This window comes from Pelmatolapia mariae, linkage group LG10_11, assembly GCF_036321145.2.
Source record: "Pelmatolapia mariae isolate MD_Pm_ZW linkage group LG10_11, Pm_UMD_F_2, whole genome shotgun sequence".
Taxonomy (NCBI): domain Eukaryota; kingdom Metazoa; phylum Chordata; class Actinopteri; order Cichliformes; family Cichlidae; genus Pelmatolapia; species Pelmatolapia mariae.
This window is the reverse complement of record NC_086236.1, coordinates 18,584,262-18,603,710: the sequence shown is the minus strand read 5'-3', so window position 1 is coordinate 18,603,710 and position 19,449 is coordinate 18,584,262. Positions and strand designations below refer to the sequence as shown.

At 41.5% G+C, this 19,449-nt stretch overlaps 1 protein-coding gene across 1 annotated transcript in view; it reads left to right on the top strand.

Moving 5' to 3' along the window:
* LOC134636209 (protocadherin-16-like) overlaps positions 1-19,449 on the top strand; it is an 85,610-nt gene that overhangs the window by 2,630 nt on the left and 63,531 nt on the right. Inside the window, exons 2-4 of the mRNA XM_063486088.1 lie at positions 11,036-11,881; positions 11,966-12,163; positions 12,826-13,599. Coding sequence (XP_063342158.1) covers positions 11,054-11,881; positions 11,966-12,163; positions 12,826-13,599 — 1,800 coding nt within the window. The 5' untranslated portion in view covers positions 11,036-11,053. The remainder of the gene's footprint in view (positions 1-11,035; positions 11,882-11,965; positions 12,164-12,825; positions 13,600-19,449) is intronic.

Below are 19,449 nucleotides of genomic sequence, written 5' to 3'. Positions count from 1 at the left end.
GATAAATGCCAAGTTAGACTCGTGTTCTCTCAGGTATGCAAATATGATGCAGACGCACTACCAGCCAGCAAAACACAAACACAAACATAAACAGCAAAGGTTGTTTCCATTCTCTCTGGCTCCACGATGAGTAGCTAGTGTGTTAAATATTTACCCTCCATCTTTTTACTCACTGCATGCTGCTGATGCCTCGAGTCTGTGTCGGTGTTTTTATTTACCTCTCAGTCTGCCATCGTAGACATAACATAAGCCAAAGACCCAATATTTTGGGACTTTAATGCCATCTTAATTTATTACGGAGGGTGTAGACCATAAGCAGTTGTAGGCTGCACCGCTGTGTGAGGGAGTAGCTCTGTTTTCCTGGAAAGTCACTTCTTGTTTGCATCACCATCCACACAGGAAGGCCAGACTGTTATTAATAGCTTTACTAGTAGAGTTAGAAGCAAGATTTCTGCTGATCAGGAGTCTCATCTGCTAACTACTCCTCGATTGTTCTTTGTTATAATCCCACATCTTGATTAACAGCTACAATCGCCAAGTTGGTCATCTCGTTATTGTTATGATTTGTGAAATTTTCCCACTTTAAATCTTGGCTTACATGTGCATGGATTACCCAAAATGAAAATCACAGTCCTGTGTAGAACAGCCGCATTCTTGCTGCTGCAACTGTGGAAGATAATTTTTGAGTTATGAAGTACAAGATTATTCTTCCCACTGTGTGGTCATAGACTTGCTTATCTTATGAATATACTAGCAAACTTAATCAAACCCCCGTTAGTCAGTCATCCAAAGTCATGCCTCATCTTTGAGCTCACACTGAAAACTATTTTCTTAAAGTTCTCTGTAGTCTGTCCCCCTTTGGGAAATACAGATCTTACCTTTCAATGTATGGAATGAAAATCCATTTATCTGTGGCACTGGAGAAGATATTATTGTAGGACAGTCTCAACCATTCAAAGGAAGTGGCTTGACTCTCCTGTCAGACGCTGAGTGATTGACTGGCTGGAGCTTTTGGTTTGTTCTGAAACGCATATTTTGAACTGCTGTCTTCATTATTCATGGTCTTTGTCCTGGCAGTGGGGATCCTACTGTAATGATAAACCGAACATGAAAGATTACAAACAAATGGGGAGAAAAAAAAGATAGTTTTACAGAAGAGGCTTTCTGCATGGCTTTTGCACCAGTTTCCCTACTTTACCAAAGCGCTGAGCTTGAAATGCATTACCTTGCTACACTCTCATCTTAAAATTCAACATCAAACATTATCCCATAAACTGAGTGGCTGCACATCAGGCTTTTAGCTGATTCATGATTAAGACCTAGAATACTGACTGCTTTGAATGGGTTGCTATATTCCTGATTGAAGCTGCAGATGGAAAGCTCTAAAGCTTTATGTTGTCTCAAGTTTCAAGTTGGTGTGACACTGACTTCCAGAAGTGTGGCCAGACCACTGGAAATGTGGGTACCTTGTTGTTGTAGCAGATGAATGAGTAAATGCATGCGTGTGTGCACGAAAGTAAGTGTGTGGCTATAGCTGAGATCTCTCATTGGGGGAGCAACTAATCACTATTTGCAATTAGCAATTAATCTCTCAGCTGTTTTCTTAACTAACACAGTAACCATTTAATCTGTCAGAAACTACTAGAAAACCCTTCTATAATTTCCAATATTCTAATACTCAACAGTCCAAAACTTAAACTTGGTTCATGTACATATGTATATAACACTGTTAGTGGCAGTTAGGTAATTTGTTATCTTTGCAGCACTGTAGCCTTAGATAATAGCAGCTGAGATTGTTTTATTGATTCTCCCTCAGTGAGGAGATGATTAGTACTGGCAAATGCTCCACTTCTACTCACATGTATTTGAATGAAGTGATGTATTCATTTCATTAGACGCACGAAGGGATGAATTTAGGCTCTGAGCAAAGATGAATGAAATGCGGTAACTGGCTCCTGCCCATGTGAGCGCTTTATGGATAAGGAGTGTCTGCGCTCAGAGTCAAGCACGCTGAGCGGGGAAGAAGAGAGAAGCTGTCTGTGTAGCGTCTCATGTGTTTTTAATGAAGTAAGTGAGATGATCTGAGCTTCTGGTAACTTCAAACACTTGCGGCGAGCTGAGAGCTGTGTAGGGCATCGCAGCTCAGGTGAAGCAATGTGTTATGCAAGCTAAGGGATTCATGGGCTGGATGTGTGTGGGCGGTGTGGAACAAAAAGGAGGGAAGAAAAAAAAGTTGGCTGGGAAGAAAGTTTTTGGGGCTCTTGATAACTTAGACACTTTTTATATGTGAACTATGTGAACAGGAATCTGGATCCACATCAGTAGACGGTTCCTAGGTAGAAGCTGCAGGAGTGTGGGAGTGGAGGTAGAGTGGGGCATCTACCAGGTCGGGGGTTTGATCCCTGTCTAGTCTAGTCTGTGCATCAACGTATCCTTAGACAAGATACTGAACCCTGAGCGGCCCCCCGAAGCATCCGTGTGAGTGCATGTGCAAATTTTAGAGGTTTGCACACACTTACACACCTCTGAAAAATGACCTTGCATGAATCTGTGTGTGATTGGGTGAATAAAGGGTAACATAAAGTGCTTTGAGGGCTCAATTAAATTAGAAAAGCACTTTATAAGTACCAGTCCATCTACCATTTACAAGATTTTGAGCTCAGTTAATGAGAATTTGATGAAGTTTGAAAAATTTGAAAAGCAGCCTTGAAGGTTGTGAAAAATGTTGTCTGTTGTTAACTTTTATGTCAAAGAGTGAGCTACTGTTGCTCAGTTCATGCATTAAGCTTTCAATTGAAGCCTCAAGCTGTCTATCTCATCAGCCTTTTTTTGTCAGTGTTTAATTTTGTCGTATAATTGATGTGTTTGGATGCCTGTTCAACTGTGTTGAACAAATTGAAAACAAAAGATAGACAGTTTTAATTCCCAGGCTTACCACAAGAAATATAATGGAGAAACATGATACAAAGGCATTTTCTTTGGAGAACAGCTGCCGGCGCACCACTAGCCCAAGAGTTGATGGAGAAATTAATAACTTATAGGCCAAGGCACTGTCCTCAGCTACAGATGAGTAATTACACATTTTGATAGTTTCCCAGATAAGTCACCAGACAAGAACCAAAGTTCAATGTCTCTCTGTAGGTTTTTTTTTATTTTTAACAAAGATACTGACCTTTCTTTACCCTAAGAAATTGCTCTGATAGCTGGCGAGGTTTTCATCAAAACATTTTTATCACCATGATTAATATTTATGTGTTTTCTGAAACAATAACATGACCTGATACGACTTTGTGCCTGGCTTGCTGTTAGGCCATGTCTCTGATTATTTTATTGGATGGAATACAGAAGGAGATTAAAGTGTGCACTTGCTTGTGTATCTCATTGTGTATGTTTAAGTTGCAAGACGGTGTGCCGTTTCCCTTTTACTAGCCCTGTTTTGGCTACCAGCTGAGTGTTTTGTCTTTGGACTTTTCCTCTTTTTCTTCATTAGCTGATTCTGTGAGTCTTCTGATATAACACTGCGCGCTTTCATCACTTGTTGGGACAAAAGTCTGCCCCGTACACCTCCCTTACGGGGACCAGGTTTAATCCTCAGAAGGTTTAAGATTCATTTTAAAGTTTTAGGCCGAGAATTACGACTGGGTTGAAGAGGGGTTAAAGGTCGGGGTTAGGCATTTAAGGTTAGGATAAGCCTCTAGAGAATTAAAGTAAGTCAATGAAGTGTTCTCACAAGTATGTGTGGGTGTTAGTGATAGACACAGATATGTATAAATCAACAATGGAATTTATTTGTTCAGGTTTTCATTTAAACATAATAAAGTGTACAGTGATTGGTAATTATATGGATTTACTTAATAATAACATCCAGAAATAATGAATAAAACATACAAACTATGAATAAAAACTTCCAGTGTAACAATATTTCTGTAACCGAGCACTGTGGTTTAGAGCATTATGCAACCAAATGGACTCATTAAGTAGCTGTTGTTACATTTTAATGTCTTCCACATTCAACAATAATTCCTAATGTTTAATTGCTTCCAGTCAGTGTTTTCTTTTCACTGCAGTGGACACAATAGATGTTCTTCTCACGTACAGAGCTCAAAATGCAAACCATGAATAAAAAAAGGAATGCATGAGCTCCTGTCATGGTATTTTTTTTTTTCATTTCACCTACAGTGTAATATTGTTTGACATAGTCATGGATAAGGTTCAGCTCGACAGCTTGCCCATATGGGATATTAAACATGCTCTGCTGGTGAGGGGCAGCGAGTGATGTAGGTGGCAGCTGCTGCTTCACTTTATTAAACGTTTCACCACATAATCTTTTTTTTTGTTTGCTTTTTTCCCCTCTGTCTTTTGTCTTATTTTCATACTGAATTCTCTCTTATGCTGCTCTTTTTTTAAAAAAACTTTTCAGAAAACCTTTAAAACCTTGAGAAAAACACACATATTCATCAGAAGAGCTAAGCTCACTGCACATTCACTTGGCCTTGAAGGTTAAGAGGTGAGCGAAGCAGCTCCGGCTGTGTTTTCACTTGCTCCATGGCTTCACAGATGGTCCACAGGGTACATTATTTATGTGTGTACATGTCAGTCTGCATTTGTGCGTTCGCTCACACTAACTTTTTTGTTTTGTTTTCTTTAAAGAAATCCTATTTTGAATCAAACTTTTCTTCTGCTGCATCTCTATTTTCTTTTCTTTCTCTGCTCTTTCCATCTGCACGGCGCCGTTCTCTGTCGGCCGGTAAAATCTAGGACGTTTTGTCACGGGGGACCTGGTGTCATTTGTAACTGTATGTGTCTGCATTCTGGCTTGACAGCCTCTGTGAGAGTAAATAAACAAATCTTGAGTCATCATACTAGCTTTGAATTGTCAACTTGGTGCTATGTCTATGTCTTTTGCAGTCATTTTTTTTCTTCAGGTGGTATCCCCATTGAAGTAAGAATTTGAGTAGTAATGTGCAAAAATTAAAGCGTAACTTGTCTATTTTTGGAGCAGCATACTAAATTGAAATGGACTCGTAACTTTAGCCAGTAATGACTTCTAGGAATTTAGCACAATTACAGATAAGTAAGTCTAAGTAATGCTCAGAATATGTAGCTAGGCAGTGATTCCCAAGAGCTGTTATTGGTTTTATTCTGCCCCAGCTCATAGAAGAATGTGTGTGTGTGTTGCGGAGTGTATTTTTGGGATGTGACCTGATACATTGACAACAAAGCAAAATAGAAAGTATATATATGTAGAGCCAGATCCAAATGATAGACTATTGCCAATTTAGTTTTCAGTTTTAAGATTAGGATATTATTACTATTTGGTAAAGAGAATAAGCCCTTTAAACAATCATTTTTTGAGTACCGCTATCTCCGATCCACCAGTGTCACCTGTGAATTTAATTAAATTCAATTTTATTTATATCACACCAAATTGCACTTGATAATGTAAGGTGAAAACCCTACAATAATACAGAGAAATCACCAACAATCAGACAATCTCTTGTGTGAATGGAGCTGTTTTCTCTGTTGGCTCAAATGGAGGCTGTGCACTGTGAGACTCAAGAAAGACAAAGTATAAAAGCAAGACTGGGTAGCCTCCTTTTAAATATTCCTGTGTTAGCAAAGGGAAATGCAGTCTCCTTGTCTGAAGGCGCCCCTTTCTTTCATTTTGGACTGAAAGCAGACCGAGTGCTACATTGACTCATTAGCCCACCTGGACTTTCAAAGTGGTACTGTAGGCCAGCGCTAACTGGTTGACATGCTAACTTCAGTAGACATCTCTGCAGCACTGCACATGTTTGTCATAACTTCATAACTGTTAAGTCTTCACATTCTGGTGATAACAATAACTGCTTTTTCATTTTCCAAAATCTATTTTAAAGTTCTTACAGATTGCACCTTTAAATAAGTCATGACATGGTTTTATATCCAAATAAGAGTGTGGAGGCAAATAACTAACTTTCCAAATACCTTTGGATTAGGCAGTTTTTTTCTCTTATATTTACATCCTCAATCAGAAAGCCCATTGTTTTAACTTTTTTCATTTTCTATTTGATTTGGCATGAAAGCCACAAATGAAAACAGATTATGGACTTCATTCTCATTCTCAGTAGGTTCCTGGCATAGACCGCTGTGCTCTCTGTGAACTCACTTCCCCTTGCCCACCCTCTGCAGCCATGCTCATGTCACTTGACATAGGAAAAAGGTGATAAAATCAAACTCCAGAGCAACGTTTTATGGACAAAATTTAAAAAACAAACCAAAATCTTTCACAAAGCTGAGATAAATGTGTAATAAATGAGTCCTTATAAGAGAGTTTGTAATTGAGCTTTTAGATCTTAGTAACAATTTGATAGGAAGCGAATTAAATGGCAGAAATTTTATTCAAATTATAATAAGATATGTGAGATGAATTACGACACTATCCACAGGAGACCAACGCCCGACCAGTTTTAGCACATTCTCTTTCACTTTTTTTACACTATCTGGTTGTGGATGGATTAGGACTGACATCTAAAGCAGAGGACTGCCAAGGAACTGGTTCTTATTCCATCATAATTAATTCAAATGTACTTACTAAGGGCTTACCAGTCTTCACACTGGAATTAGGCTGCGTTTCACTGGTTGTGAGAGCTTTTACAGTTACATGCATCCCTTGGGTGATGTACTCCAGTCATATGACACAGTCATGAACTCGCTCTATGAGTAGTAGTATTAATATTGATTGTGTTTTGGTGTAGCACAAACATGTATATTTCAGTGTGTGTGCAACTTTCCAGACAGTGGCCGTCTGGCTGTCTGAGAGCCTGGTGCTGTTATCCTTCAGAATCACTGGGTGGGGGTTGATTCAGTTGTGGAAATGAATTGAAATTGATATCCACCTTTAGTGTAGGTTCTTAAATTGAGGAAAAGTAAAAGCGGAGCCGGGGAATTACACGTAATATGCACAAAGACACACAGACGGCTCACACGCACATGTGCCTAGTGCTGGTGACAGCTGGGGTTAGAAATAGGACATCTATATCCAGATATGCATGGCAAGGCAACTCAAGGGGACACAGCAGTCATTGTTTTTGTGCTCCTAAACACACACACGCGCACAGACACACAACCCGAGTGACATGAAAACTGAAGAACAAAGCTTTCCTCCATCCTATACCCCCTGCAAGACTCAGCCCTCCTTCCCTCGTCCCACAAAGCTTTTTTGGCACTGCAGACCGCTGCAGCCTGTTTCACTACAAACTGACCTAACCTTTCATTCTCAGTCATTTAAATGTAACCGTATACTTGCACAGAAAATGCTTTGTCACACTTTTACAAACCAGAGCATTGCCATGTTGGGGTTATCAAGCATGCATGTCTTGTGCCTGATCATACACTAGATTTTAACAGATGGGGTTTTAAAAATGCAAAAAGATGGTTGTATCCAGTGTTCTGTCTTTGTGGCACATTTTATTGTTGACTTTTGACACAGCATGAAACTTTTTCCTTTTATTCTCTTCTCTTTCTGTCTTTACTGTCAATCACAAAGTTTGGCCAGCGTTCTGAGTGACACGGAAGCAGTTCCAGGAGTGAATGAGTGCCTGACAAGTATCTATAGGCAAAGCCCTACCCTTTAACCACTGAGAAACCAGCTTAATGCAACCCTTTTGCTGTTCCATCAGAGCACAAGATGGCATCGATATCGGTGATACAGAGCGGCCAGTTTTTACTTGGAACTTTGTGACTTTGAGTCCTGTTTAGCTTGGCTGAGCTTGACTATGGCGTGCCCAGCCAGATCTGCTAAATACATTAGAGGGAACGGACAGAGGGAAGGAGGAGGAGGAGTAGAACATGCAAGGGATTGGGAGATGGCACCGCACGAGGAGAAGCTATTCCTGACAACTGAGTTTCGATAGTATAAACACATTTACACACATCCTCGCACACATACCGTACTGCTTTAAATGGTCACATATAGAAAAGGCTATGGTTTTCTATTATTTGGCTGCAGCGCTTAAGAGCGGAGGCCCATGCATTTGAGGCTTTGAGGGCTGCACACAGCAGAAGGAGATTATGGGGGTGCAATGCCAGATATAATGTGGCTGAGACTGCGTGGAGCCCTCAGGGTCTGCCCTGTCTGTCAATGTGGTCGCACACAGATGATGTCACTGCTTGCATGTACATGTCATGCACACATGAAAGCCTACAGACAGGTTGAATCTTGTTTGTTGTGCTGCTTGAACCTGTTTACGTCTTATTTTTCTGTTGTTTTTTTTTTAAGATTAGGAGAAATTCCAAACCTCTTTAAATTGCTCGTGCATAATTCATCATAATTTTAAAGAGAGCCACTAGAGGGAGTGTATCAGGTGATTATCTTTTACTCCGCTGACTCTTTGTTAAAGCCATAGTACTTTCAATACGAGCTCTATTTTAGCCCCTGCACTCTCCATCCCTCGTCGGCTTGTGTTTTCCAAAGCAAACACAAGTGTATTGCAGCCCATGTCAAAGGTGGAGATGATGTCATGGACAGACTGCTCATTGACAGTGACAGATTGCAGCCATGCGATCAGTTCATCAATATTACCTTTCACTGACACTCAACTGAAGCAGTGAGAGAGAAAAGACATAAAAAGACTGGAATACACCCTTTCTGACATCATAAGTTCTGCCTGCACAGTCCAGTGGTCTCTAAAGGCAACAGGCCTGCCAAGCCAAAGCAAACTGCAATGAATGTTACTTTTGCTATTGTGTTCCAAATCTGCTTTTTCCACGTCTCTGCTTTGTTCTTTTCATGCTGTTCTCCTTGGTCTGCTCAATGACTGTGTTATGGTACTGAGTTAATTTCATCAGAGCGACGTCTCAAAAGGCCCAAGCTATGACACTGAGTTTCCCTCACTGCAGTTAAAAGGCTTTGTTTTATCCTCACACCCCTAATTGTCTCCCAGACCTCTTTGAACTTCTCTCTCTCCTCTCTTTTCGTCTTGTTTCAGACAGACACAAACACTGACAACTACTTTCAAACACAGAGACAACAAAAGAAGGGCTTTGTGTGGAGACATGTGCTCAGCCTGAGCATTGTGTAGGAGTGCAGCAACTGTCCAGAGCAGCCGTCTGTACCAGATGTAGGGGTCAGTCAGAGGGGCCAGTATCAGTGTCCCCTTCCCCAGTCCCCGTGGAGCTATAGCCTTTATTAATCTTTCCTCCTCAGAGGCCTCATAAATGACCTCAGGAGGTCAGAGTCAGTAGGAAGACTGGTAAAGTGGATGATAGCACGAGGATTCATCACATAAAATATTGTTTTTGTGTTTTATTTGTGTCATATGCATACTTAAAAGTTTTTAAGGAGACTTGTAAATCTACTACTAGCAAGAAACTCATTTCCTTCTGATTATTGTATATGAGATAGCAGTCATTCAAAAGGGTAAGTCTGTGGTCCTTTTGGGTGTGAGACTATGAATTCTTTAGCTTAATGTATGTGCGAAATCTGCAGCCAGCAGCAGGCTGGCTTTTTCTCTAGAGGTGAAAGACATTCCTAAAGTTAACTGTCCAGATTATACATGCACTGTGGGAGTGATTTTTTTTGGTGAATATGGCCGTCCAGCAAGGGCCACCGCCCGCCATTGAAAACTTGTCTCCAGTCTGCTACTGGCCTTTTGCCTGCATCTCACATTTACAGTTTTGATAATTTAACAGCAACAGGGGCAGGAATCATTCACATTCCAGAGAGTTTAGGCATTAATGTTCAGATCGCCGTAGAATATTGTTAAAGCATCATCTCTCCGGTCTCAAAAGTGTGATGAATGAGTTGTGTCAGGGCTGGACGGTTCTCCTCATTGCAGGATGTTTTGAAGAGTTATATGCTCAATAAATCTTCCCTTATAAATACGAGTGGAACGTGCATAAACAATTGGTCTCATTTTGAAAGTAATCTAAATATTTGTAGACTTCGCCAAGGGGTAAAACGTGCATCTATCTCGTGAGAGTCCAGTTAAACTTGTTCGGTTAAACTTGCCAGAACATTTATGAGCGTATTTCCAGGATTTTATGCTAGTATGCAAAAGTATGTGTGTCAAAACTGGGTCAGTTTCCATTTGCAGATAATTATTGGTGTTTGTTTTAACTTGCTGGAAGTACCAGATGGTGGTTATGCCGCAGGTTAGCTTAAAACACTGTCAGGTGAGTTTTAGTTTGACTTTGAAAATCTTGTGATTAACGTTCCTGTTGTCGACATGTCAAGTGTTGGAGTAGACCTACAGTACCTTACCACTTTCTGGCACAAGAGGCTAACCATAAACAGTTGCTGGCAAGAAGCGTGTGACTCTGCAGGGGTTTGTGGACAGTTGTTCATCATTACTTCCATTGATTTGGCATTAGCACGAGGAGGATACTTTATGGATGCGTGCATGATTTAACGTTTGGGGAAAACAGAGAGGCTAAGAGGCTAAGCTACAGGCATACTTTCCCAGGCATTCTACATCTTTGTACGTTATGCATGTAAGCATTTGCTGTTCTGATCTGTGTTATCTATAAAACATTTGACAAACAGTTATGTTATGTTCTGCCCACTTTAAGATATTGCCACCCGGTGGATAAAAGTTGTTATCCTGTGGATAACTATAAGTTATGACTCTGTCCTCTGTTTGGTCCAACCCACTGTGGATCCTGGACAGACTCAGACGTCTATTGTCATGCTCTTTCAATGTTCCAGATTCAGCTGGAAAGTTCTGTCTAAAATGTTATATATATCTATTTTATGGGGGAAAAGCTGAAATTCATCAGGCAGTGTCTTTAATATCTGTTCTATACCACTATAAATGTGTTAGCACCTTGTCATGCAGGGATTTAAGATACATACTCAGCGAAAAAAAAAGGAGATGAACATTCTCTTTTTGTTTCATGCAAAACAGCTAAAGTGAATTTTCAAGAGGGAATTTTCAATAGAGAATGAAAAGCACTGTACACTTGCTCAATGCAGGTTTCATAAAATATACCTGCACTTTTAAAAAGTCATATTTTTGTGGCTAATATTTTTTTTCCCTCTCTTCTTTTCTTCCAGGAGTTTTAGAACCCAGCCATGCCGATAACAAGTAAAGGGTCAAGAGGGAGGTCTTGGGTCAGTGAACCCTGTGTGCGCTCACATCTTTGGCATCAGAAGGTCTATTTTCATTTCTGTGTCATCCTTGTTCTGGTCCAGACAACAACTGTTCTCGGTGCACTAGAACTCCAGCTGGATGAAGAGCAACCAGCAGGGACCATTGTTGGGGACATCAGTGCTGGGTTACCGCCTGGTGAAACTGCAAGTCTTTATTTCATCTCGGACCATGAAGGCACAGGTGTCAGCAATGACCTCAATATTGACGAGACCACAGGCATCATTACCACTGCACGCCGTCTGGATCGTGAACAGAGGGACCACTATAGCTTCATTGCTGTTACAATGACCGGGGTCACTATTGAAGTGTCAATCACTGTCAACGACATCAATGACCACGCACCTGTGTTCCCAAAAAAGAGTGCTGTTCTTAAGATCCCTGAGCACACAGCTGTGGGCACAAGGTTTTCTCTGGAGCCAGCGACCGATGCAGACAAGGACCAGCTGACCACCCAAGGCTATGCTATTCGTGAGGGCAATGTAGGCCAGACATTCAAACTTGAGACCAAGAGAGGTGCTAACAAGGTGCTATATCTAGACCTGGTAGTCAATGGACTGCTTGACAGGGAAAAACGCTCATCGTACACCCTGGTAATAGAGGCTTTTGATGGGGGCTCACCTAGGAAGATGGGATCTATGACCCTGGAGGTGACTGTGACTGACATAAATGACCACGCGCCAGTCTTCAATCAAAGCAGATACCACTCTATTATCTCTGAAAGTCTCCCACAGGGAAGCAGTATCCTCCAGGTTAGTTTCTGTGCTCTAACTTGTTTTTAAAATAATGTTTTTGACTCCACATTCATCAGGATTTTTTTTTTGCTGTCTGTGCAGGTGTTTGCCACAGATGAGGATGAAGGTGATAATGGGCTGGTGCTTTATGAAATCAACCGACGTCAGAGTGACCCTGAACGCTACTTTGTCATTGATGTAAAGTCTGGGGTCATCACTCTGAATAAACCCCTGGACTATGAGCTTAAGAGGGTTCATGAACTGGTGGTCCAGGCCAGGGATAATGCCAGCCACCCTGAGGTAACTGCATTGTGGCCCTTCATTATAGTGCATTAACAAAGCCGTGCAGTGTGTTTAATGGTTAGTAGCATATCGTATTATATACTTATATTAGATAGAAAGTGCTAATGAGCCGCAAAGAGCATAAATCCTATTGATTGTTACTGAAGGTCCAAATTCTTATTATCTAGACATGGATTGCTCACTGGTTCCATTCAATTTTGTGGTTCCCAGACAATGAATTCAAGTGACACATTATGGTTGGTTTCACCTTTTTTAAGACAAATATTGTATGGCATTGCTATCTAGTCTGTTTCAGGATTTGTGATCCCCTGAGTTTCCTCTATCACCATCATCAGGTCAAAGCTAATTTTCTTTTCCATCACTTTGGTTTAGAAGAGTGACTGTAGGCCTAGCAGCACTTCTAGTATGAAGGACAACTTTATTGCTTGACCAACACATTTCAGTCTGTAGCCTTCATCAGTGTCAACACGTGGTGACATGATGAAGTGTTGCTGGAGCTTGTTTTCCTGACCACTACCATGTTTAGCCTAAATTAGTCTTAAATAGCCAATATAAGCATACCAACAGTACAAACTAATATAATGAATGTGAAGAACTTGTGCTGCGCTGATGAATTCCCAGTAGAAGAATTATCTAAATCCTATAACTTGTTTTCACAGGTGACCAATGCGTTTGTGACTATTCATGTCCGTGACTACAATGATAATCAGCCTACTATGACCATCATCTTCCTCAGTGAGGATGGTTCTCCAAGAATCTCAGAAGGAGCCCAGCCCGGCCAATATGTAGCTCGGATATCTGTCACCGACCCAGATTATGGAGAGTACGCCAACGTCAATGTGTCCCTTGAGGGTGGTGATGGGAAGTTTGCTCTTACAACCAAGGACAGTATCATTTACCTTATATATGTTGACCAGGTCTTGGACAGAGAAGAGCGGGATTCCTATGACCTGAGGGTGATGGCCACAGATTCTGGCACACCCCCGCTCAGAGCAGAGTCCTCTTTCACCATCCAGGTGACTGATGTCAATGACAACCCCCCTCTGTTTGACCAGCAGGCGTACAGACAAACCATTCCTGAGGTTGTGTATCCTGGATCCTTTGTTCTTCAGGTTACTGCCAGGGACAAGGACCAGGGCCCCAATGGGGATGTGCGATATAGCCTGCTAAAGGGCAAAAACTCTCACTCTGATTGGTTTTCGATCGATCCAGTTACTGGGATCATTACCACAGCAACTGCTCTGGATTTTGAATCAGAGCCAGCGCCTAGTGTGACTGTGGTTGCGATGGATAGCGGACGCCCGCCGCTGTCATCGACAGCGAAAGTGGACATTGTGCTGCAGGATGTTAATGACAACACGCCGGTGTTCTCCAGCAACTTCTACAATGCCTCCATCAAGGAAAACACCCCTGCGTTGACTTGCTTCTTAGAGGTAGGAGAAACCCTGACAGAGAAAGTTTTCTCTTGCTTCTCCTTCTAACTTATAAATCTTTTATCTATTTTTTTCATAGATTTCACTCTACTTGTCTTCATTTTGTAGAGGAAATGACATTTTTAATTCTTTGAGAGCTCTATCTTCTTGCAGTGTGTTGAACACAAAACTATTGTCCTACTTACGCAGCCAAAACCTAGTATTCACTGTCTTCCCAGTCCTCTCATCTCTTTATTCCCTCTCTCTTTTCACAAACACACTCCCCGTAAAACCCACTATGATTACTCCCCTGGCAAAGGCCTGATTTATACATCAATATAAAGTGGTCTGGAAATCAAAGTCACGTCTGAAGTGAAAAGCAGTCTCAAAGTCCTGCTTCACAATGGATGGGGCACTTGGAAGCACTGACACATTGTGATGTGATTCATAAAGTCTGGGATATTCAATGATCTCATTTAAAGGGAAACTATATCTAACAGAAAGAAGAAAAAGAAAAGCAGGGAGGGAGTCTTTACCTGAATTCCTGAAGCTCCTTTGAGGAGATTTACTCTCTTCTGGTGTGTCCTCTCTCTCACCTCGTAGGATTGCCATGGTAACTTAGCCAGAAATGTGGGGTGAGCCCTTGGTATCGGTGCAGTACCTCGCTTCAGCTTAACTGTCTTGTTTTCGTCACGATTTCAGCAGCTTTCATGTATAAGGCTGGCCTTGCCTGATTAAAAAGGAGAGCTAGATTGTCTTCCAGAAAGGTCTTAACATGGCATCATGCACAGATCAGACCAGCAGATTTTACAAGCCAGTTTTAAACTCTTTGACATGAGGCAGAACCCCCCACCCCCCCTTTTTCAAAATTTTTAAGATAGCTCACTGCTGGGCCTAAAACACCACTGAGATTCTAATAAAAGGCTCTGGTGCCGTATTAAAACCAGAAAGACTAGTAGAGTTTCATGTTCTTGTAGGTTCACTTATCATTCATTTGGAAAAGCTGGCATATGGGCTGGCTCCTTTGGGAAGACATGAGACGTGACGAAATGTAATGAGGAGTAGGACTATAAGATGTAAATGAAATAAAACAGCAGAGGAGAGAGGGATTGATATGTAGAAAGAACAAGAAATGCACAGATGGAACCTTTAAATGTTTTCACAGTCAGATCCAGGCGGTGATTTTGTCTGAACCCTGTACTTTGTCCTCAGTTAGCCTGCCCTTTTGCATTATTACATCCCTCAACCAACTAAATGAACCCTCTAGACCCTCATTCCAGTTGTTGCAACAGTTGTAATCAACTGTTACTGATTTTTTTCTTTCTAATCCTAGCCGGCAGTTATTCTGGCACTAGGTGCAGGCTAATCCCATGCCAGACATCACGGGTAGTTTTCCAGTGTGCCAGAGAGATTGAATAAGGTTTGATTTAGTCATTTCGGCACGTTCCTCAATGCTTGCTTCATCTGTGCCGAGAAACTCCAGGCGAGAGTCTCCCCACAAGAGCTGCAATTTTTCAGTGTAATGGCAGCTGGTGTTAACTTTTTTCTTGGCCAGTGCAACATGGACACACAAGCGCACAAAAAAATCTGAGACCTGACATCATAGCTTAATGAATCCTGTTCCAAATTTGTTTTGAACTTATCATTTAAGTATTGTGATTCATTAGCATCGTTTTTTACACTGTCAGTTAGTGGGAAAGTCGAGATTTAGGTCAGCTGGCCTGCTAGGATTCAGTTTACATATTTTTTTGCGGTGTTATTTGGCACAGATTAGCTGGTTGTGAGATTTGTCACGCTCCACACAGTCAAGACAATGGCAGAATTGTACAAATATTTACAATATTTAGCAATCACTGTTTGGAGTTTGGAATTACTACGCTGGCCTGGCTGGCTAAGTTTGGATTTCGGACACTTAAAAATGGGGGGAAATCGACTAATGTCTAATATCTAAACAAGGAAATGTGTTATCAGGAGACATGTATGAAGAACGTTCTATATGCTGCTTTTCTTCCAGTCTTTCCTGAGTCTCACAATTTGCTTTTTGTTTTGTTATATCTTTATTGTCATTTTCATTTGTTTTCTCCCAGTTTTTCCCTTGTTTCTGTCTCGTTACATCTTTCTCCATAGGTTGATTTTGCTTTCGCTCACTCTTCACCTACACATACACACAAATATAGTACATGCAGTGCGTAGGAAGCTTCTTATCAGTTTGGCCACTTTAGTAATCTGTAATGTGCTGCACTGTTTATATAGCCACGGCACAAAGGGGTTATTTATTTCTCAGTTTCCTTGCTTTCCTTTTCTTCCGCTTCCTTAAAGTATTTCCCAGGCTGGAGAGGTTAAAAAGTGGCTGCGTGTGTTTGTGTGTGTGCGAGTGTGTGGCATGCACATTCGCCGGAATCGGGTTCACAACCTGAGAAGGTAAAGGTCATGAGAACATTGGAGATTGTAGCTGGTGGTGAAAAGCAAGCAAAGTTAGTCCTTAAAAACTAAAAATTTGCATGTGAAGGTCGCTGAAATCATCTGATCTCATGTCATCATTCTTTCTGAATGACTTCTACTGAGTGCATAAGATTACTTTCAGATTTCTTACTCTCTCGTTTAAAATTTGTGTTTTTCAGAGTTAAAGCATTTTTCCCATCTGTGTGGGTTGTTCCTTGCAGAGCCTCTGTCAAATCCAATGACATGCTGAGTTCCAGCATAACCTGACTGCTGGAAATGCACTGTTAATCTCACAAGCAGTAGCACGCACACTCTGGTCGTAGCTCCAAAACAGCCCCAACGGAGATCAGCGAATGAATTGCGAGTCAGAAGAAGCTTTGATTAAAGAATAAAGCAAATCAAGTCCAAATAAAATAAAAGCAAAATGATAATTTCAAAACAAACAGATAAATTAGCTTAGATAGTTAAAAACAAAACAACAAAGCGGAAAGCACAAGTTTTTTTTGTGTGTGTATATACGAGTATGCGCATGTCCGTCTGTCATCCAGTATGTCTGTGTATGTGTATGTGACCTCACTTTCAGCAGGTGATCTCCCCTGTGATGTTCAGCATGTGGTTTCCTGGTCAGGGCTGTTGAAAAACACTCATCCAGACAGACACACAGATGTGCTCTTCTGGGAAATGTACTATATGAAGAGATGGGAAATGGCTTGTTGGCATTGCTCTACAAAAGCAGTGAAGCGCTCTAGTACCACAGCCCAAATACACAAATCTGCTTAGTAAACTCGAGTTATAAAATTAGAGCTGCTGGCTTCAGGCAACTGAGAACATGATGATTTTATGACAGTCTCACTAATCCAAAACACCGTCACTCCTAAGTGGACACTTTTTGTTAGGCTTAGACACCAAAATATTCTGAAGTTCATTCAGACCACTTGAGGTGCATACAGTCAACCTGGGAGGAGTACAGTACAATATAAAACATGACATTTCCTGTTTCCACTAGGTGGCGCTCTAAAAGTTTCTTACTACTATGTGTTTGATGCACGACTCTCATCAAACCTGTTAAGTTTTGTGCAGACTGGACAATATATCTTTGAATTACAGCAATTGCGTGCTTCATGACGAAGCATTGAAATTTAACACGCTGGTAGGGTAACGCCCTGTGATGAAAACTCAGTTTACAAAATAATGTAACACCAACTCCTTAAGGCTTTCCTGAATAAATTTTAGATGTCTCAGGTCAGTCAGCTGGATCCAGTACCCCAAACTGTTAAAAAAGTAATTTGAGTGTTGCCACCATATGGCTCTGCGACTGTCGTTTAATATTGCCTTATCACACTTGAGAAGTGTTGGGTCTGTTCCCACAAACCCCGCTAGTTCTAGAGACTTATTCATCATGAAAGAAAACAAGGCAACAGTGTTCGATCGATTACTTGCGCAAGGGAGGCCTTTGGTCAAGAACCAGCTCTTGGAGCTCACGCTCCTAACCTGTCTCCAGCCCAAAGTCCTTCAAAGAGCAGCTTCCCTCGCAGCTATTTATTGACAAACTGTTACAGTTCACACAATAGTTTACAACACGTACCTCCCCTCTTAACCCCCCTTGGTTACAAAGATGAGGCACTGTATGTATATGTGTGTGTGTGTGTGTGTGTGTGTGTGTGTGTGTGTGTGTGTGTGTGTGTGTGTGTGTGTGTGTGTGTGTGTGTGTGTGAGACCTCCTGCTGGGCAGGAAGCTTACATCAAACAGACCTTCCAGATAGGATGTGTCTGTAAGCAAACCTACAGCCCCCTACCCAGAACCCCGAGAATCTGGGGGGAAGGACAGTGGAATCCCTTTCATCAAAGTTGGCAAGCATAAAAATGACAAACATTTAACAATCCACTCTAACAAGAAGTTTGGGTCATTGTTTGAGGCATAGTTGTGCAGTAGTTGCACCATCACCTGAGAGCAAGAAGTTCTTGAGTTCAAATCCATCAGCTTGCTGGAGTCTTTTTTCTGTGCTGTCACAGCATCTCACATAAGTACATATGGGCATGCCTTTGAAGGTAACCGAAACTAAGTGAAAAACTTATAGGTGGGGGAGGTTTCTTTTAACAGGTGGAGTTAGTCTTTCTGAACCTACCAGAAAACCACTTAAGCAAACACAGCGTGTCTATCTGTCAGAGCAATCAGCCCTTTTGGTGTGAAGTCCAAAGTCAGAGATCCCACAGCTAAATTCTATTCAGCCTCTATAAGGAACGCTTACACACATGCACACTGAGGCTAATCACATTTGATAAACCAATAGCAATAGCTCCAGAGAAACATTGTGACTCACTGAAAGCAGGAAGGTATTCAGCTTAAGCTTCCTGTAACACCAAACCAGTCTCCCAGTCTCCTGCTGGTGTTGCGCTGAATCTAACCCCCATGGAAACCAGAGCCAGAACAAACCACCGCTTCCACTTGGAGCCCATTCCCCTTTTCCAGCCCAGTCTCAAAACACACTATAGTTTTTTATTTAGCCTGAAAAAGTGTGAGGAAGATGAAATTTATTGTCCGCTTGACGTCTTCCCTCACTCTTGCTCTTGCACAGCAGTAGCTGGTCTTTAATAAGGCCCGCGCCTGTTGAAACTCTCGCCTGTGACTTGGGCGTTTTGATTAATCTGTCAGTGTGATGAATTTACTTGGATCAATAGCTGAATGGAGAAAGAGAAGAGGTTTCAGTGCTCACTGTCATCACATGCCACAATTTGCATTTAACAGGTGATAACCGACAACAAATGCTCGGTTTTGCACAAAGACGTGAGCGAGACTGAAAAGTTGGTGAATCGTTTCATGCTGTTAACAGCTGGCCCCTCTTCTCATATGCTTTTTGTCTGGTACAGTATTTCTGCCTCTTTCGGCCTCTCTCTCTCCGAGTCACACGTCTCTCAGCTGCCGGCGTTGTTGACAGGATGTGTGTGACGAGGGATCAGGATGGTGTGTCTGCTATGTGAACTATTCTCATAACATCCATCAACACTCACTCGGAATTCGTCACCTGTTTGCTACTGGAGGCTCAGATACCATAAAGAAAATCCATTTTGGTTTTCGACTTGTGCCTGTAAACTGTTGGCATAAAGAGGTGGGCTTTACTTCTTAAAATTATTGTAGTAATAACTTTCTAAGGTCTGAACTCAGGGGAGGTTCTCTGGTTTTATTAATGTTATATGCTACCCCCAAGGGTTTCTTTTGTTGGCCACCTTTTTGCAGAATATATTAGATTGATTACTGCCACAGTGTGTCTTTTGTCCCCTCTCCTTCCCCTCATCCCTAATCAGTCATCAGTGTTTGCTCATAGGGGGCCATCTGATTGTTGGGGTTTTCTTTCTGTTACTGTTGGGTCTTTACATTAAAATGTAAAGCATCTAGTTGTTGTGATATAAAAGATCAACCCTACGACTGTG